The sequence below is a fragment of the Anser brachyrhynchus genome (genome assembly GCF_964034855.1).
Source record: "Anser brachyrhynchus genome assembly, chromosome: 3".
NCBI lineage: Eukaryota > Metazoa > Chordata > Aves > Anseriformes > Anatidae > Anser > Anser brachyrhynchus.
In genome coordinates, this window is record NC_137696.1 from 38,673,634 (window position 1) to 38,695,859 (window position 22,226).

The 22,226-nt window shown below is 35.5% G+C and overlaps 1 protein-coding gene across 3 annotated transcripts in view; it reads right to left on the bottom strand.

The window, feature by feature from the left end:
• Window positions 1-620: 620 nt before the first annotated feature.
• TTC27 (tetratricopeptide repeat domain 27) overlaps window positions 621-22,226 on the bottom strand; it is a 113,298-nt gene continuing 91,692 nt past the window's right edge. For 2 of the 3 annotated variants that reach the window (XM_080588441.1, XM_080588439.1), the window contains exons 14-20: window positions 17,761-17,859; window positions 16,685-16,737; window positions 13,741-13,906; window positions 8,856-9,053; window positions 4,902-5,013; window positions 4,171-4,271; window positions 621-866 (exon numbers count right to left, since the gene is read on the bottom strand). In XM_080588441.1, the coding sequence (XP_080444567.1) occupies window positions 744-866; window positions 4,171-4,271; window positions 4,902-5,013; window positions 8,856-9,053; window positions 13,741-13,906; window positions 16,685-16,737; window positions 17,761-17,859 (852 nt within the window). In that variant the 3' untranslated portion in view covers window positions 621-743. The remainder of the gene's footprint in view (window positions 867-4,170; window positions 4,272-4,901; window positions 5,014-8,855; window positions 9,054-13,740; window positions 13,907-16,684; window positions 16,738-17,760; window positions 17,860-22,226) is intronic. The other variant, XM_080588440.1, reaches the window with a different exon arrangement.

The window sequence follows — 22,226 nt, forward strand, 5'->3', positions numbered from 1 at the left end:
GTCTGTTGCACATGGACGCAACCTTTGTATTTTTGAACAAAATACTACTGCTTTACGCAATAACTTTGTAAATCATGCTATTTTGTATAACAAAAAAGACTAAATTCTTCCTCTTGGGACTCCACTCCTACTCCCCTATAAGCAATTAAGACTGAATTACAATCGGAAAGCGCCTGTAGAGCCACCCAAGGGCTCAAGCGCCTCATGCCCCACCGGGTGCCCGCGCCTCACCACCACAGCGTCCCCCCATGGGTGGGCTGAGCCTTGCAGCTCCTCTGATTGGCCAGTAGCAGGGAGGCGCGCCCTCCGATTGGCTGTGCGCCTCGCTGGTGAGGGTGTGACAGGTGGGAGGGGGCCTCAGCTCCTGCCTCCGCTCAGTCATCCGCCATCTTCTGCTGCCCCGCCAGCACCGTCGGTGAGGCGCCCCACAGGGGCCTGGCGCCGCCCATGTAATGCACTCAGGCAGAACTAATCCTCAAAAATCGCCCTATAAACACAACCAGCCCCATTTCAGAAACTCTGGGCCTGAGGAAGCAGACACACAACTTTATATGACAGTGAGAGCAGATAATCTTAAAAAGCAGTCTATTATCAGAAGAAAGCTGACCACAAGAACAACGTTGTACAGAAAAATGTTTATTGTGACTGTTGTTGCATTAGAACTGATACCATGTCATCAGCAAGTGCTGTGGCAAAACAAACATGTCATCCTTGTCTTCCAGTCAGAAAATCTGGTCTGCATTTCAGCACTGGTCCCTCAGCTGGTTGCTCAGCTCCTGAAGTTCAGCAATCAAGTTGTCCATAGTTGTCACTTCATCAGCTATCTCGCTGTGAACCTCCTGGCTTGTTACATCTACAAAAAGCTGCTGCAGGACAAATAGAAACATGATTTTAAACTACACTTAGAGTTTCTCTGTTTCAGCAAAGAGATAGGATTCAGGAGCCTCCTAACCACTATCCTGCCTCCTTTATTTTTAGCACCCACAATGGTATCCCTCTCCCTGTAAAGTCCATTTTGTGACAAAACAAGTAAGGTATATACATATATACACACACACACTTATGTAGACCTGCTGCCTGTGCCAGCTACCTGGTATTTTGTCAAATGGGCCGAATCCCCCAGGGGACATTAGGTTTCTGCTCTGACCTGACTACCACCTATACTGAGTCCTAACTGGGTCAAAAGCCATGGACTTCTGAGTTTTACCATGAAACTCAGATTTGAAGAGTATGTCAGACTACCAACTGCAGTTTACTAACCCACCTGCTTATAAAGTAGTAGCTGGAAATTTTAGTGACTATTTTCTCAGTGTCATACTCTGTTGCAATTTTCTCCAAAACCCCAAATAATGTATGTTTTAACATTTAGTATCAAGACGTGCATGGGCTGAGACATGCATCTGTGCATAATTAATTCATACAAGAGAAAAAAAAAGCACTAGCAAGTACTAAAAATAGTTTGTTCTTAAAGACCATAAGACATTAACAAAAACACAAAGCAGCTAACTCATGAGCAATCATAAATTTCATATATTTACAGGGAAACCATGGGGGAAGAATGCTAAATGACTAGTCTTGAGATACACAAGGTCTGACTGGAGCTGGACAGAACATGTTGCTATTGCAAGGCCATGAGCTGTCATTTGACTTACTACAGAGGCTATGTGAGGTACCACTCCACATAAACATGGTGGGGGGACACCCAAACACGTTCCCCCTTTATTATGTAAAGCGAGAGTGATTCATATTTCATCTGATACAACAAAAAACCAATGTTTAGAGACAAAACAAACCCAGAAAACAAAAGTTGTTCTGCAGTACACGTCATCATTGTATCATCAAAATATAATGGGACAACACAGATACGTAAATAAACAAAAATGTACTTAAATGGCCTGAACCAAGGTTTTCAATGTACTTCAGAACAGTCTTGTCACTGAACAAAGAAACATCTTCCAAGAAAATAAGAACATGTTCCTGCTGCAAGTACAGAGGCTCTTCTGACTTTCAGCCCCAAAACCTCACACTGAAGATGTGACAAAAGTTTGGTTCTTTCTGGCTAAGACAGCTCAATAAATCAGGATGATGTCATTATTTATTCATTTTTTTTCCCCCACACAGTTAAAGAGTTCTATTCAACTAGATGCAGCCTGGGGAAGTTTCATGCACCATCGCTCTTTGGGTTTGTGCCTCACGTTTCCCCACGACAGTACCCACATCTCATGCATTTACGATACAGCTCCATGACCTCTCTCCTGTTTGGAGACCCCACCTGTCAGATCTGAATGATGCATGGGGCCAAGGAGCAGAAAGGAGACCACTGTGCTATTTGCTGGAGCATGCGACTGCCCAGAAGACTCTGTACAGAAAGGAGCACATTAACAGCACATTTACCCAGGGCAACTTTTCGCAGAGTCTGGCCACATCATGTGTGGCACAATGCAGAGACTGGATTCTCAGAGATGGAGAACCAAGTAAAGGTGAGAAGTCTGAGAAGCGACATTGTTGCACTTGTACAAGACCTACTGATTTAGTCCAATTGCATGTCCTGACTATGAAATTTTGAACTTTTATCTTTTAAAAGTTATTTTCACTGCTCCTTTATTCATTCTGACACCTTAACTACCAAGTCTGCTCTTAGACACTCCACCCCCTCTTTTTTTTTAAAGTCTTTTTCTGTATTAAAAGAAAAAACACAAAACAATTGCACACTAGTATTTATTCATGAGGAAGCAAGAAGATGCTGCCGTTGAGTTTGGACACAAACAGTATTAAACTGTTTGTGCATAGCATCTTACAGAAGATACTGAGGTTTTTAAACCACAATCAACATACTTTGGACAATCAATTTGACTTCAAATTAAAAATAAGATGGATTCTTGAAAAGTATGTGAAAACAATTAGGTCACACCAACAGCTTTATCTCTACCACGTCAGTTTTCACAGAAATGCCATAAAGCTTAGAGAAACCATCATCTGACAACAGTATAAATATTAATTAAATTAGAACCTTCAGGAATTAAAAATACATTTTACTACACTGAACTATTCTTAATCTTTGAGAGACTGCAAGATCTAGTATAATATAAACCACCTGTACTTCTGTTTATATCATTTATGTCAAGTATTCTTGCTTTCTCTACAGTCTACAGGCTTTTTTTTTAAACCATTTTGTGAATCACAAAACAACATACAAATTATGGCCTTTTTTTTCGGTCCACATTCCTAAGACTTAAATATGCTAGTATCTAAAAGCACCGTTAGTTATGGAGCTGGCTTGTGTCTGCTTATACAGCTTTCCAAGACACTTTATCCTTAAAATTATAGGACTTAAGAGAACGAGCCAAGTTTAACACACTGATGATGGATCAACACTTTGTAACACAAGCACATGTTATAAAACTTATGCTCTGTAATTCGCATTTACTAAACCTCACACACAGCCAGGAAGAATACTTCTTTAGGACATTAAGTGCATTTTGAACAAAAATGTAATTGAGAACTGACTGATGTGGAATAAACAATTGTGTCTCAAGCTGTGGCTGTGTCTCACATGAGATAGTGGATAAAATTAGGATAATAATGGTGCAGAAACAGACTTGGCTCTTTGAGTGACTGGCTACAGAGGCAGAAACTGTAACTCCAAAATCCAAACATGATTCAAGTATGATAATCTTTTCCAAATAATTACTATTTGAATTGGTAGAGCATTCATGACAACATTATTAAATATGCGTTTTGTCTCTAAATAAATGTTTCTAAAACACTTTCAAGTGACGTAAACTAGTCCTTACACACTTTTGTCCTTCTAGAGGTTTATATGCACTTTGTTCTCAGACTGCCCCGTGTTCCCCATGACTACACAACATTAAAGAACAGGTCTTGAAATGACTGATTTCTTCCAAACAATTCAGTCTGTTTGCCCAACACTAAGTACAATTCTAACTTAGTCTGAAAGATAACATTGAAATTTTACAGTAGCAGTCAAATCCTAGCAGGAAGAAGGGAAATAGAAGTCTATGTACAACTGGAATTCTTAACAATGTAGAGGTGAACATCTTTTTGATGATACACTGGGACAGAAAGATATTATTTTTATCTACAAATGACTTAAAACAGAAAAATTGGTTCTGGCAACAGAAGAAAGGTATTTTGTTCAAACATTCCTACCTTTGCTTTGGATGACAAGCCACGTAAGTTGAGCCGAGCTGAAGAAAGTATCTGTAAAGCTTCCTGATAATTAGATTTGTGCTTGCTGCATTTTATAGCAACTAGAATCCAAAGAGAAGAGAAGGACCACAAAACAAACAAATAAAAAACATTATGTCTATATCAATTATCTTTAAACAACATTCAATTAAAAACACCTTGATACTTTCCATATATAATGTTTGAATGCAATATCCTAAAAAAGAAACTCAAAGAAAAAGAATGACAGCTAATTTTGAGAAAATCAATCTAGACCCAGTCTATGACTAAAGGAATCCTTCTTAAACATGAATATTACAGCACAGAGTGAATAGTCCTACTGAGTTTAACTTCTGTACATCTCCCACCCATAAAGTATACACACAACCATCCTGGAGATGTTGGTATGGCACTGTCAATCAAATGTGACAATTTGAGGACTGAGTGAACTACTGATGAATTTTTCACTTGCACTATGAAATTCTTAGACCATGAAATACATGGGTAAACATGAAATCAATTGTGTTTACCATGCATAATGTTTGTTGACTCCCCTAACACAATCTCTACTTCATTCCAAGTCTAGCATGTTCTATGTTAGAAGACTCCCAAAAGTAGGAATAAATATAATGGATAAGGTATAATTTTATTACTTTGCTTAATAAATATTTGCTACACTCTTCATGTATAATATTAACTCAGGTAGAACATACCATGTGCAATCTCTATGGCTCCTTTCACCACTTCCTTAAAAGAAGAAACATCTTTCTCCCAGTCACTTGATTGAATTTCACATTTATGTGCCTTTGTAAGACACTGCAGTGACTGCAAGGAGAGAAAAAAAAGAAAAAAGATCACTATGCATGAAAACAAACTAGGACACTAATTTAGTTTTAAGCAGCTCTGAAGTTGATGCTCAGTCCAGAAAACAAATGCATCTTTACTGTGTTTGATTTTCTTTGAGTTGGAGTAGTATCCTTCTCCACAACGGTAAGCACCAGCTGTAACACAGATGTTCTTCACTGATATTGTATCTCAAGTATGACAGGCATATAAAGTAACATGTGTCTAATTTTTATCTTTTAAAAATCTGTCTAGACTGATGGATGTGACCCATGTTTGCCAAGTCATCATAATTAAATGCACATGAAAAAGTGGAAAATACTTGTACTCACACTTGGAATAGCGATTTTGTAACTATTAAATGCCTAACTGAAAACATCAAAGCTTTCTTTCTATATATGTATTTTTGATGAGTATATATTTTACAGACATCTATTACTTGTTATACTGCACTGGTTCTCACTGTGAACAGGAAAAATGAAGAAAATAATTGTAAACAATATGGCAGGAGCAACCCATTAAGAAAACAAGTATAACAAAGAGCATGAAAGACACATGAAAAGTAAAGGAAAGCTTTTGTTTTCCTGTGGTTTAAGGACAAGAAAGAATAAAATCTGCCAACTCATCTCACTATTGTAATTTTTGTTTACAACAAAACTGGACAATGGAAATCCGGTAATGTAGTATGAGAATTAGTACTCCATTAGCCAGAAGAAGAAATAAACAGTTCATGAGTGAAATTAATTATATTTGTATTTAAGGAGGTCATGAATAGAAGTCAGGACATACCACGGCTCAAAATGATACGCATAATTCATAGAATAATCTAAATTCAAAATTCACAGAATAATCTAAAAATTTATTTCATTAAATCCCTTAGCTCACTTCATAAAAGTTCAGTTGGCTAAATCAAAGCACACAAATCAATAGGAGAAAAAAACTGAGAAGCAAAAATCAATTTTTGCTTTCTTGTTTTGTTTTCTTCCTATATCATCAGAAATACTAAAGACAAATGCATATGAAAAGTTGCCTGGCTTGGTTCAATGACAACTCTTCAATCATCTTTTTAAAGAGTTTAAGTATTATATAAAGGAAGAAAAATCTTTCAGTGCAGTGTATGTACAAGAGTACAAGAAAGACATCTGATTGCAAAACATGGACAGATTAAATATAAGCTTCTAGGCTGATAAACCCCATATCTTTCTCTCGCCTACTGGAGTTCCAACATGGGCAATTGAACTGTTCATGCTGCTGAATGGCTGCAAATGGCAGTAAAGATGTATTAAGTCAAACCAGAGCAAATTAAATTTTTTTTTTTCTGCCATAATAGTCTAGGTCACAGTTGGCGGTAGCACTGGGCAATAGAGGCAAGAACTTCCAAGAGAAGGAACAACAGGCTTGTTTACAGCAGCCTGATTTTAATCTGCATGTATCTGAGTCAGAGAAGCAAGTATTGATGATGGATGTCAGGGAAGGGAAAGAATTCAAAGCCTGATGGGTTGTTTGTTTGCACTTCTGGATCATGGATTTATCCTGGAATCCTGGAAGGAAACAGCAATGAGCTGGGGAGAGTTTAAGGAACAGAAGGTTTTCAGTGACCTGGGTCTGGATCAGCAGGCAACCTGAAGGTTGGAAAGCCTGTTTGGTGGGAAAGGGGTGGACTGGGTTCAGCACAGCAAATAATGTAGTGTTCAATGTGGTGGCAAGTCAGATACATAGAAGTTTAAAAAGAAATATGTACTAAGTTAAAGTAAAAAAAGCAATGGTTTTACACTCCTAACTTGTAACCCCCATCTGACTTTGATTCAACTTACAAAGCACTGTGTTGAATTGTAGCTGTAGACCCTAGTGATTCATGGTGTCAGATGTAACATTAGAACAGAAAGGCAAATAAACAAACAGGAAAAAATAACACCACAAAAACCCCTCTACAATATCCAGACAGACAAGGCCGTTCTGTCAGATGAAGTGTTAAGTACAGCACTGACTAAATATAATTAAATCTGTATTAAATATGGTATTGCATTATGGAACAAAGGTCAAACTCTGCATTTGTAAAGAGGTACACAATACTATGATAGATCTTTTCCATTTCTGTGTCCTGTGATGCCACAAAATAGTAAATAATACCCTTTCAGAATTCACTGTCCTGTTGAACAATAAATGTGGGTTGAAAACTGCAGTAATACACCTGGAATTTTTCTAAAGATAACTATATTCACTTAATATCTGACACAAGATGATACTTGTGCCAAATAAATACTCAGTTTTTCACATTTTTGCTTTTTAATATGATATCAGTGAGATCAGAAAAGCTACCAGTGGCTATCTAGTGTATTGTAAATTAGTTTATGCCGTGGCTGTAGACAGTTTTGCTCTGTGGTACCATCACACTATTATATTTGGACATGTACGTAGGCGTACCTTAAGTATTTATAAACATGATCAGAGTTTGCAGGGCAAACTAGACCACATGTTCCATAACGAGTCTGATTAGGAAACACAGTTAAATTCCTGTCTACTCTACAAATTGAAACCATGTTTTTTAACTGGGTTAGTGAAAAATACTGTGATGTAACCAGATTCTGATATGATTACATTTATAGTATAGACAGGGCCTCTGCTCGTTTGCATGTCTGAGTAAGAATCTGAGGATATATTACAGGATATTGCAGTGTCTGTATTTCTGAATTCTAAATAGGCCAAATCCCTTTTGTCATTCAGCTGTAAAAAAAAAAAAAAAAAAGGAAGAAAAAAGAGGGAGGAATTGGAAGTATCATGGACACTGACAAGGACTATACAAGACATTTCACAGAGCAGAGCATGAATAAGAAGACACTGAACAAGGCCCAAATAATTACAACTTTAACCCCACAGCATACGATTTGTTGGCCCAGCTATCTGCATAATATACTGGATATCAAGTGACAAGCAACCCTCTAGACTGACATTTTTGCCCTGGCCGAAGGCATACCCCCATTAGGAAACACATACTGAATGCTGACCTTGTGTATTTTCAGCTTCAGTGAAGATCTGATAACCCATAAGTATTTTTGGAGTGTGCAAGGCTATTTGAATTTTGGAAATTTAACACCAAATGCAAAGCACAGTCTAGCATACAACAAAGTAAACACTTGCAGCACTGCAAAGATGTTATTTTTGGAAAGTGCAATCATCTCAATTACCTAGGAAGTGATAGGAAAAGAGATGGAAGTTATCATAGCTAAAAGAAAGACAGGTAAAGAAGAGCCAACAGCTTAAGAATTACTTAGCGATATTAAGTCCATTTTAAGGTAAGCGAGGACAAAGTACTTTTGCGCTGGGAACTCTGAGTAACAGACCACCTCAACGTGCATTTTTCTTTAGAGGTGTCAAAGAAGAATTTAGATGGCTTATGATGCCACTGAATCATGCCATTATGATCTACTTTTTTTCCCCCAAAAGGTACAATATCTTGTCTTCAGAATTGTAGATCCCAATTAAAAATAAAAACATAATATAGCTATTAGATTGCTGCCAAGAAAAGCTTCAGAATATGAATCCAGGACAATGAACATGTATCGAGTTATAATGTTTTAAAATAAAATACTGATAAAAGAGATAGCTTTAAAAAAATTTTAAAAATGGATGTAAAACATCTTGGTCCTGTTAGATAATAAAAATGTGTGGTGTAGAAACACGAGGAACAGAAGATAAGCTTATAGAAACACTAAAGCAAAACATCTGGAACTAGAGCACGTCTTACTATCGTACTTAGTTTGCTAGAGAACAAAGTTTGTACCACAAGCGTGTATCGATAAAAACAAAAATCACAACACATTTACCTTTTCAATATCTTCACTGCTATCACTCTGTCCATTTCCATAAAGTTGGGCATAAAGTCTCCAGATTTCCCCGTCATTTGTCACCCGTGAAGTCACTCGGCCCAGGAGCTCTTGCAATTTCCCCTTCAATCCACTTGCTACCTCTCCAGTGCGATCTGCCATCCCATTCACTACCGCCCTGACCAGAATAGCCAGCACCTTAAAAAAAGCAGCAGGAAAGTTTTTGTTTCAACTCAAATCAACATCAGTATATATAATGAGCATCTTGGTATCTCTAGCATTTGGTCTCTATTCATGGATCACTAAAAAACAAATGTAACACCATATAGCGAATATAGGATTATATGAATAATCCTACATATATATATATATTCTTCAAATATATGAAGAAATAGATTATTAGGGGAATAATTCAACTAATTTAAACTTCATCTACAGAATTCTATGGTTGGAGAAGATATAGAGGTGAAAGAGTTAAGATGGAAATGTTGGGTTATCCTGACAGCCTAGTGTGCAAGAGGATAGCATAGGAAATTGCAGCAGCATCACAAAGATACTTTTATGATGAAATATGGCTATAAAAAATATTAGTAAACAGGCTGCACCAGAGCATTTAAAGTAATGGAAGACACTGTTGTTTACAAGAGCTTTATTTAGTTGCCTGCAGAAATTGAAAGTTATAAACTGGATGAGATGGAAAATTGGAAGTCAACTGAAGGCTACCCTGGGAAATTCTGTGTTTAATGTATTTCTAGTGAATTACTCGTCAGGTCAGTTCAATCAAACTTTTTACAAGTGCTCATTTAATGACATAACTTTCTGAGTCACTGACTAGAGAATGTGGGATCTGACCTGCAGAAGTGCTGAGCACTTGCAGCTGCTGATGAACTTGATGGGAGCCAGGCTTTGCATGTATGAAATGCTACATAACACCAACAAAACAAGTAGCCCACAAAACAAACAAACAAAAAAGCATGAGTCTGGGTCTTGAATTGGACACATAGAATTAGAAGACAGTTTCACTGCACCTCAGTTCCTTCTCATGAAAATGGAAGCAACAAACGTAAATCAACGAAGGCACTGGATCAAGTTAGAAGAAAATTAAACCCATGTAAGCTATGGCTTAATGAGAACTACCTTTCCTGTGTAGTACAGGAGAGAAACCAGCAAAGAAATAATCTTAACAATAAAAATAAATGGAAGTCTCTTAAGGTTTTCATTCAAGATAGGCAGGTGAAGGGTATACAAACACTCATTTGGCAACTTTAACACTTCAACATTTTTGTCCATAAATTCATATTTACCATGAAACTACATTAATAACAATACTAATATCAACCAACTAATATAAATAATTTTCAAAGATGATCAACCACAAACCACAAAAAATATACTGCTACTGTAGCAGAAGTAGGGCGGTGGGGCATCCTCACAAACCAAGATGTAGTTTAGTAGCAGCAAGAAAGACAAAAATTATCACAACATCAAAGGATATTGCACTTTAAATAAAAATGTGTGAAGTTTAGAATTTATGATGTCATTCTTCCAAAACTTTTCTTATACAGAATGATTCAAGTAACATACAATCTAAGGAATAATTACTGAGTTTAAACAAATTAAGTCCTTTGCAAAAAAACAAATCAAAATGTCTGATCTTGTTATGAAATGAATATTTAACAAAGTGAAAAAAACCTCTCCATCTCCCCAATTTCTTTTCAGATTCAACAGCAGAAATATCTGAACATCAGCTAAATGCACCCTCAACACCAGAACTGTACAAATATATCACATAAAACATAATAGCCTGTTTTTTTTCTATTATAAAGGGCTCAGATTTTGACCTAGGATGATAGAAAATCTGATCAACTATTAATAGTCCAAAAGTTCTGAAATTCATATTGCATTCATGTTTTGGAAACTAAGGGAATAAAACCCAGCATTAAACAAATTGGGTGTTGTATAATTATTTGCTTGAAAAACACAAGCAAGTGCTGGTATTGCCATTAGCTTAGCATTGTCGTGCATAACATAGAAGAGGTGTAAGAAGAAACTTTGTGATCAGTTTTGAAAAAGAACTAAAACTGGTCCTGAGGATTCATATATGTATGACTTCTCAATTTCTCAAGTTTATGGTAACAGAATTGTTCCTCTAAACTCTAAAAGTCCAGATGTGTATCACATATAGTTATAAAAAGTTTTATAGACATATATTTTATTTGCACATGAAAAAAGTTTCCTTGGTCAGTAGGATTTAGCAACTGAAACATAACTCTTATTCCCATAGAGTTCATGCTTTGCTTTCACTTTAATCATAGTAATTTCTCATTTTTCTGTAATTCAGCACGTAAGCATTAGCAGTACAGCAGTTAAAAATAAAACCGGTGTGAAAGCCCAGATTAAAAGGTCCATTAAATACTAATGAATGATTAACGCTACTTGGCTGTGCCCAACTGTTCAATAAAGCTATTTAGAATTGCAGGTGAATTGTACTAATGATCAAGAAGTAGTAGTAGGCTAACAGAGCATTCCATTTTAGACCATTGCCTATTTTAATTTATATCTGAGAGAATTAAGCTGCCACATGCACTGAACTGTTCAAGCAATGCTCTGCTGCCCAGGATCCTACACAAGCAGTAGTGTTATTTTTTTTTGGTTTGCCCCTTTTAATGAACTGTGCCCCATATGACCACTGTGCCCACTATTTGTGGTTAGTACGTCACATCATCTGCATTCTTCTTCCTACTTTTCTTTTGAGAATGCGTGTTTAACAAAAACTAAATGAAAGACCACATGGGGACAAAACCTTAGACATACTAACGAACACAGTCATTTTTAAATGCTGTGATCAGTTAGTCTCATTCCACAATTGTTCTCCAAACAGTTCCTTTCATATAAAAATTCACTTCAAACCATTTTTAGAAGCTTAACTAATGCGAATCAAGCTTGACTGCTCAAAAAAAGAACCCTCAGATACCAGATGCAAAATGACAACTCTGCAGTCTAGGATCTCTCCCTATACCCCTCCCAAAAACAATTGAAAGACAATTGTTATTAGTGAACTACTTAAAAGGCAGAGGACTTCAAGAAGTATCATCCCTCTCTCCTTAAAATCCCCTTGGAACATTCCCTTGCAGCCTTTTATTAGAAAAGGGTCTGCCAATATGAACCACTGAAGTGAGAATGGCATTTGATGGGAAGGGTAAGAGAAAATGTGTTAGATTCTCAAGAGCAGAGAAGTTGCAGAGGAACCATATTGTCCATACTTATGAGTTCATATTCTTTGACAGTACAAGATGAAAATTTGGTTTCTGAAAGCATAGCTAAACAGTTTTTCCACCTGCAAAATAATTTTGTTATTTACAGAACTGCAACTTTCCAAGTAAAAAAAATATTTCTTGTTTCCACAAGTATGCATGTTGTGCAAAGCAGTGTTATTAGCAGTTGCAGAAATTTCTTGGCTGCATTTACAGCCTCAGACTGATATTTCAGAGGCTAAGAAGAAAGTTACAGCAAGCTCTCTCCTTTCCAATGACTCATCTACTATCTGAAGTTATAGATAATTCAATAAGTAAAAGTTGTCAAGGTATATTTCTCAGTAAGTTCATGAATATAAAAGCAAATATAGAAATTTAAAGAATTTTAAGAACCAGTAAAAGGGAGGTAAGACAGCATGCTTTAAATATTATAAGGGACTACTAAGAAACAGTGAATTTTGATAAGTACCTCCCCTCTTGTAATGTTTTATTGTATTGTTGATCATTTATAAAGACCCCTTCTGTTTCTCCTTATTAAGTTCTGTCTGCAGAATCTGTACATACTTATATTCAGCCTCATGATATCCTAATCTCAGAACCTTTGCCACAAGGATAACATCATTTAATTACTAGAATAACTTAAATGCAAAATTTCTCAAAGCTCCATTTTGAACTCAGAAGTCTGGTGCAGAAAAACAGCAATGACATAACAAATCACAGAGGAAGATATAAATGCCTTACTGTTATTGGAAGAAATCAGTGATTTACAAATATGACTGGATACTATGCAAAAATTAAATATATATCAATGTATCTGTTGTAATTACACAAACCAAGGACATTTCAAATTATAAATATTCAAGCGCACACTCTTATTTGATGCATTCAGTCTCCCAAAAGGAATCCTGCAACACTGATTGGGCTAAAAGTGATTTGTATATGAAGGTCCAATGACTGTTTTCTGTTTTCACAAAGAATTGCAATGAATGAGCACTGGAAGAAACTGGTTGAATTAAGAGTATTTATTCTTTTGCGTCTGTATTTTTTTTCCTCTCTAAATTCTTACCTTCTGTTTTACTATTAATTAGCTTAATAGTGTATCAATTAAAATCTGTGACTCCTACAAATTTTAAATATAACCTGAGAGAAGAGAATATAATATCTGTTCCAGATTATTAAGAGCCATCATTCTGACTATAATGCATTCATCAATTCCTATCTATGAAACATAATTCACTTTCAAAGACTCTTCTGTGGAATTTCCAAACACACTGGAAAAGCTCGCCTTTCTTTAAGCTAAATTAATTTATGTTACTTCTGATACAGACATACGCAGGAACAATTTGGAAAGATAGGGTTTTGCACTGCCTTTTATTTAAGAATAGACCTGAAAACTGCCAGGTTCATTTGCCTTTTTACATCGTCTGAAACAATCTGGATGCAAAGGTTTTCCTGTTTGTTCATTTTTGTTTTAGATACTTAAGTCATTACAGTCCAGATATCAAAAATTTAAATGGCTTGCCTACATAACTTCATTGGTACGCATACTATCATTACTGATAAAATTATCAGCAGTATTCTCTGCCTCACAAGAAAAAACATAGAATGAATTACTATGAAAACTTCCCCACCTGTGTATCCTTGTACTTTTCTCTTAAGTCCATAAGCCGGTGATAAGCTTTAATTGCTTCTGAAAACTCTCCAACATCTGTACTGGTGAGAAGATAGTTCTCCCAAATTTGCCAGTGCTCATAGTTGCACTTGAGTGCTTCCTGGAGGGTTCGAAATGCTTTGATTCTAAATAATAATTAAAAAGAAGAAAAAGAAAAGATTCCATATAAATATATGAAAATCAGTTGTCATTCTATCAACTAAAAGGCTGTCTATTTTTATAAATCTGTTTAAAAAACAATGCAATGTAAAAATTGTCATTCACAGTTTATAATACTGATACTTCCTTGTCTTCTCTTGCCAATTACCTTCTATCAGTTCACTCCTCAGTATGCTCTGTTATCTGATCTAGGTTACCTCTGTGTTAGCTCTCAACTACATTTTGGCAAAGTTATGTACGCAGAATGCAGAAATTCACTGTAATTGTGCCATCTATGTTGATATTTTCTTTCTTCAATTTTTAACTGAAACCATGAAAAAATAACCTTACTCACACTACAATTGCAGAACACATTAAAAATAATTTAAAAACCCAACTTTGCAACTTAAAGAATTTATTTTTCCATAACTGAAGTCATGGCAGGTGCAGAATGACACTGATTCTTTTCATCTTAGAACTGTGAAATGATGACAAGATACCAAAGGGATGGGATGTAAATCCTGTTTCTCAAATCATCACTTGCTACACTAAAAGTCCTCTAGGTTCTCAAAATGAATCCCCTATGTAATCATATGATGGAGTATCTTTATCCAGTGCAACATGTGAACCAGTTTATATCCAAACTGGAGCGAGTACACAACACCAGTGTGCTATGCTGCCTTGGAAACCAGGAATCTCTCACCCAAAGGACAGAGGAACAGGCCGTTTGTTTTGAGAAAAATAAGATCTAAATTTCAAAGACCTCCTAGAACTCATAGAAAATAATCAGGTAAACTGAATAGTAGATTCTAGTTTCATCACAATTTTTTTTTCTTAAGGAAATTCAGAATACATAAAGTGTGTGGACTCTTAAAAAACAAACAAATCCAAAACACAACAAAATGCCTTTCATTTGGGTGTCAGCAAGCTGTTTGCATAGTGTCTTCAAAAAACTTACATATTTTCTATTTCTCTGTTGAATTACACTGCTAAGCCTTAACCAAATGAACAACTCTTGGGTGGGACTGATTTAAGAGCCTGGCTGAAGCAAAAGAAAACTATTAGCTTTAATATCTTATTTTTCTTTTCCTTTTTCTCAGTCCTCTCTCCCCCATCCTTTTCTTTTTCTTTTTTCCTTTTTTTTTTTTTTTTGTGGTTAGTAGGCTTGAAAAATAAGTGAACACTTTCACCACTGCTTTTCTCCCCCAAAGTAAATTATACTGAAGCAAGCTACAACAGATACACTGTTTTCAAAGTGAATTAAACAAAATCGTACACAGTCTTTATGTATGAGTGATTAGACAAATAATATATTTCAAGTAGCTATTCCAGAGCAAATAGAGGACACACTCAGCTATTAGCATATAAAACCATCTTATGGTTTCCTCTACACATGTTCCTCTCCAACATGATTTACTTGGAAAAAAAGGTCAAAACCTACCCCTCTTTACTGTTTTTGTTGTTACATTTAGCATGTTAAATCACAAGAGCAGATTCACAATCATAATCAAAGTGAAACTGATCATTCAGTAGTGTCTCAGCCTCGTAACTGATGAATGAAAATGATTTTGATTACAGATACTTTTATGAATCAAGCATAAGCCAATACACTGAGCACTTAACATACTCTTGAACTCTATGCAAAAGGAAGAGCAATCTATCAGAAGCAGTCTAAGATAAAAAAAACACAGTGAGGAAAGTGATTTTGGTATAAATGTGCAATCACCTTATTTTCAAAAAGGCTACAGAAAAATTAATAGAGGAAGCACTATATGATTTGATAATTAAACTGTGCATTCTTAAGGCACTACTGAAGATGCAAGAAACTAATGAAAAGGTAAAACAAGCTTTTGACTTCTACTATACTTTCTAGCCTTAAGCAGTCAATCAACCTTCACTTTCTCTTCCCTCCTGCTCCCATTAACATATCTAATCATCTCTTCAATTTATTTACAATATTAGTTCCCACATTTCCATCATATGCTTAATGTTCCTTATATGTAAACTTACTATTCTTTTTCTTTCTTGTTTTTCCTCATGACTGCATAACTGTATAAACTGATACCAGATTTTAAGTGTTTTTTGTTTTTTTTTTTTGTTTTTTTTTTTTTTGTTTTTTAATCTTATTTTATTATTTCATTCTTTGGGAATGAGCCAATGTGAAAATTCTTCTTAAATATTAAGTTCCTGCAGGTATTGTGTGTCTACAAGTAATTTTTATTACATTGAGTTGAAATACAAAATAAGAAATGTAGTCCATTTAGGTTAAAGCTTCTTGTACTAATGCTTAAACTGGAAGGAAAGGAACAAGTGAGCTTTTATGTGTGTAGGCCTCCATCTGCTTTCATAACTTGAAAAATAAATTGCATGTTTTCCCTTAAATCTCCTGAGATAAATGTAGTATGAATTGACATAGGTTTGAATATATGGTTTGTTTGAAATGGACATATCTGTCTAAAATAATCGAATTAGTTTCCAAATTTAGTATGAATGTTTTGCACTGGTTATACTTACTACACCATAAATACATTTAACAAGAAAAAAGTGTAGTCTGAGAAGCTGCTACTTTTATAAAGATTATGAAAACACATTTACGGCAAAATGAAGTTATCAACGATCCAACCCAAGAGAGAGAACTGAAGGGACAGGAATTATGAAAATAGAGTTAAGCACATTATGAAGATAAAAAACAATGTCAAAAAGAAAAGGAAACCCCAATTATTTGTTTTGGAAGCAGTAACATCTAATCCTTTTGAAGTACTTACTTCTGTTTTAATCTGATATATGCAGTTGATAAATTGTTCCAGGCCTCAGCATTCTACAACAAAAGTACCACCAAAAACATTATTTACTTGATAAAAATATGTAAATTAAACTGTGAAACACCGGTTTTGCTAATCATGCATATTATCACACATTAATATATCATGCGTGCTACAACACAGTCAAAATGCTACATTAAAATGGAAAATATTGCATGAAAATATAAATAAATAGATAATTACTGATTAATAGCAACATTTGGGAATGTGTCTTTAACAGTCTTCTGTTTGGAATACACTGTGTTAGCTCTTGCCTCCCTCCGGTTTAAACCATAAAGAGGCATCCTTCACTTGGATCTAACTGGAATGGATAGAGAGGTCACTGCTGCCAGCAGCTGATCACTTCTCACCACTTGGAAGCTACTTCCCTACACCTCTCTAGTAGGGAAATAAGATCATCTGAATGTCCCTTAATGTATCTCTTGCAAAACTACCAGGATCAGTTCCAACAGTGTTTATCAATGGCTTTAGCTGAAAAGGGTTGCACAGTGCTCAATCATTCTTCTGGTAAAACCAGCAAAGCTCTGCTCTGTGTACAATATTGTATACATGCTTGCCCCATGCATCCTGAAAAACTGACAAAAAAAAGGTCCATCCTTGTGCTCATAAACTATATAGTAACAAATTTACCTGTCATACAACCACTTATTTGACTTTTTTCCCCCACATAAAAGCATTTGATTACTTAGAGGACTAAGTATTTTAATTTAGTGTTTTATCTCTACTTGTGTTCTACTCTTTCCCTTTTCCCTCTGTTTTAGCAATGTATGCAAGCATAAAGGAATTTTCTGCTCAAACATACTTGGACATTCACACACAGCTATTCGGACAAAGTTAAGTTTTGGGCAAGTATTTTTATGATGCCTCATGACAAAAATATATCCTTTATGTAAAAGTTTAATTTATTCAGAGGGCTAAAGTTTAAAGAAGTTTTTCATTATTGCTTTGCTTGTTTATAATGAAAACATCCTTGCTGCTTTTAGATAAGCCATCTGAATTGCTTGTTGAAATGTACATACATCTGGTTCCAATGTCACACAGCGCTGAAATGCTTTGGCAGCACCTTCATAGCCTTCTAAAGCAACGTATGCACAGCCCAAGGAAAACCATACACCTAGCTGGAAAGAAAAATGGATGATTACATATACACGTACATATTTCTACACAAAAATTTTGCCTCAATGCTCAAAAACACATTATTTTTATTCATTATACTTGATTTTCAGCTATAATATGTTGCATCAGAATAAATAATGTGTATGCAGAATATAGGAAATCTTTAAAGTTTTAATAAATATGGATAAACAAGCGTTGACTATAGAGACCACTTAATCATACATGAAGTGCTCTTTAACAGCATGTCTTCATTTAGAGAGTAAAGTGACAACTGTTCATAGGTTTGTACATTTTGCTGTAACTTGTGAAAAATTCATATTCACTTCATATCATTATAATTAGGTCAAATGGCAAATACTAAGAAACTTATTTCAGGGAAGCCACGTTTTACAAGAAACTTTTCTGATGTTTCTGATCAAGCTGTTGGCTCATATGCAGGGAGCTGTTTACCCCTATAGATTAATTGTGAACTCCACAGCAGATATTTTATGCAGCTCTGTCCAGATCTGTGTCATTACTCTTAGTCTCTAAGCCCCAATTTAGAATCAGTAAGAACATATGATCCAGCTGGATTAATCTGAGTTACCTGCTATACAGATTATAGTTAATCTGCTTCACAACTTTGCTTAAATCCCAGCATGTAAATGCATCACATCCATCACTGTTGGATCTGGCACCCAGGTGGGCGGTCTTCAATATATCAAGAAAAGAACTCAACAAGCTTGGCAATAAAGATCTTTTTTTGCATTTGGGAGTGTATTTGGGATGACTGATCACGTGGATGTATAACAGGCTAAGGTGGTTCTGCTAATTATACCTGGCCTGTGCAAACATGAAAATCTACTTTTCAGCACTGTCAGCCTGTCACCATTCATGATCCTTAAATTCATCACTCTGAGAAGAAACTGCACATGAACAGAAAACCATTTGTTTCCCAAATCTCAGAGGGGAAAATTTATAGGAAATAAATTTACTCCAGTTTTATTTTTGAGTCACTTTTATCCATCCAGTTTCCAGAAGACCAGCGTTCCCACATGGCAGCCACCTTATTAACTCACCTTTCTCTACTTTCTAGATTGACAACTACCTGGACAAGAAAAGTGAGGTAAGAGACTGGAGGAATCGAATGTGAAACTGAAGGCTAGCTACAACAGTATAGCGAAGGATATAGTTAAATTGTGCCTCTGTCAAGAGCGACAAAAATAAGTCATTGCATTTATTCTTCTTCAAGTAATTATGCCACAGATTCCCTTCTGGCCTTGCACTTCCAGCATCTGATTGACTAAAACTTCCACCATTTTCATTTCTGAGTCATTTCTGAGGATGATGATGAGCAGCTTAAGCTTAAGCTGAGCATACGGTCTATCAACCCTTAAGCTTGTCAACTCTTTTCTCAAAGAACAGTCACAACATAAGGAGAAAGGAAAATGATTCTTTATCTCTGTGGAGAAAAGCTATATGAGCAGGCACCGAGCAAAAGCTTTTTTTTTTTTTTTTTGGTAATTTTGGTAATTTGAAACAAGATATTTTGCCTAGCAGTAACTATGCATGAAGGTTTCAATTGAATGGAAAAAAAATATCTGAGAATTGCCCATACTGGAGAAGGCTGGGAAAGGTCTCCAGAAGAGATGCTAAACGAACAGTGAGATGAAAAGTCTCTGGAGTAGGAATTAAGACAAGGAGCTAAGATGCTGTAGTATGGGGGCACAAAATATACAGCAAATGGAATGGGTCATGCAGATAGAAAAATACTGCCATATGTTAAAGAAAGCTTCAGCATCAATCATAAGTAATTAACTGCGTAAATGAACAACAGGACTGGTGCAGATTAAAATTTCAGGCCTTAGTTGGAAAAAAAAAAAAAACAATATAAAGACTGCATCTCCAGATACTTGACTAAAATGGAGAATGTAACATACTGAGGGATATTAGAAGGCTATGAAAGTAGAAAACTCAGAAAATACAGGGAGATTTAAATTACTCCATACAATTCAGTAAATAACAATGAATGCAATTCCAAGCCTAAAATTTTATGAACAAGTTAGTCAGAAGATAATACTTTTCTCGATTCTGACCATTATGAATGATCAGGTTCAAAAGGTTACCATACAAAAGACGCCTGTCACTACCTTGATTCAAGAGTCCTTCAAGAACAAAGGCAGAACATTTAATATAGAAGATGCTAATTTTAAGTGCTGCTTCAAAATAGAGAAGCTATATTAAAAATAAAAGAGGCAGCTAAAAGAGTAAAAGGTCTGCAGAAGACTTGAAAAATTTGAAGACATTTCAAGGCTTGGAGCAACAGCATACTGTCACTCAAAAAAGCATTTAAAAAGACCAGACAATCATAACAGTTAAATGAAAGGAGATTAAGAGGACTCACTTCAATATGATTTGCTAGATCGATCAGAAAGCTAGAAAAGAACTCATTTGACAGATTAAATGAGAATATATGGTAGCTAAGAAAAACATAGGTTCATCAGCTTGATCTACTGTTGCACTGAAATGGTATTTTACTGTTCCTTAGATAGGTGCATCTAAGGGAAAGTGTGCATGAATTTCTTCCATGATATAAGGACAGTAACTTTATAATAATATATTTAGGATACAGTTTAAGAGTGGATTTATAGCTTTTCTGAGTGGAAAGAATGGTGAGAATTCCCTTTTTATTGGGAAGGGCATGAAATTTGCTGAATCCACTGGCTGATGTAATAACTGCTCTGAGGAAAGTGACTGACTGAAAGGTAGTGCAATGAAAACTTCGTCCACAGTTCAAAGAAAGTTTTGTCAAGACTTGTGGAACTAGGTTAAAGTTCTTTTTTTTTCAAATAAAAAAAATGTGTTGGCTAGAGGTTTAAATCTTGCTACTGATTGGAAAAACACATGAAAGTGAACTGTAACATTTTCTCCTTTTCAAGACAGAAGACAGTGACCAGCAAAGGAAGATAATTTGGGATTAGTCTCTGTTAAAACTTGCCATCAGGAATTTTCAGACAAGTCTTTAATAAGTCTAAATGATCATGAAATTCTTTAAGTAAGTCTAAACAATTCTCTAATATTAGTGTGAATATGGTTCCAAAACAACCAGTTTAAAGTATACCTGAAAAAAAAAAAAGGCAAGCTAAAAACTCAGATGTATGAAGAAGCTTTCTGTATTTTTTAAACAATTTCTAGTATTCACATATGGCAAATACATGTATATTTTTTTCAAAATCTAGTGAATTCTTTAGCATAATACTCTTAGGAGGAGAATAGTGTTAGTTTAGAAACTATCTTTACCCTGCAGAGCAAAGTTAGTCTTCAGAGTTAGTAATTAAAATGTTAAGAGCTCTGAGTGAAATCCTAAGTACCTTTTTAATTACTCATTTTTGGCATAGTTTATCTGCTTTATAATTGTTTCCTTTGAATGCATCATACTGGCAGAACACATTATAGCTTTAAGAAAGCAGAGACTTGATATCATTTTTTCCAATGAAAGATACTAGCTCAACTCTTGTTTAACTTACTTTTATTATTACAGAAGGAATGAGAAGGAGACTTGTCGAGAATAAGGCTCACTGCAGTGTCCATAGCTTTTAATTTCCGATATAGTTGATAGCAGGCTGATTTCTAAAATGTGACTCTTTTCCCAAATTTGAGAGAGATCACTTGTTTTGCCTGACACCCAGGAATATTAGCCTGAGAAGTTGTGTTTATTAGTTATATGTTACTGTTTATTAACATAAAAGATGATTCTTCCTTTCTTGCAGACTTTGTGAAAAAGAGCATGGACACAAGTAGGGTGCCATGAACACTGTTTCTGGAAAATTCAAACATGAAGTGACTGGGTATAGAGAACCATACATTATTTAGTATGTGAACTAAAAAATCTGTAATTTAACAAGCTGTAAGCTCTGTTTTATATAGACTTTCACAGTCAGAGAACTCACTGCATGGGCTCTTTGATCTCTCCTCCTTTCTCTTTCCACAACCCACTGGAATTGTCTCAGCCTATCCTTGCAAGATGCTCTTAGTGAAAGTGTAAGAGAAGTGCAGCTGTCACCCATTAGGCACACACTGAAACAAGTAATTCTGTGAGCAGCAGTACTAATGAAGATGGGTTTCAGATATATTTCAACTGTGAGATTTTAATTCTTTTGTTCATTCTCCAAAGTCTAGTTACGGTGGTGGTCAGCTCATACTGCAGAGATCTACATCAGAGATTTCCACTAAATTTCACCAATTTGCCAAAGAGTACATAGGCTTAAAGGCGGGTTGACAGAGAATGGTTTTATCCATCAGGTATCTGGAGGATTCATTTGCTGCAGTCTTAAATGCCTTCTTCCAAAAAGGTTTCTCATAACCACTAAAAAGAAAATTTCTTTGTAAT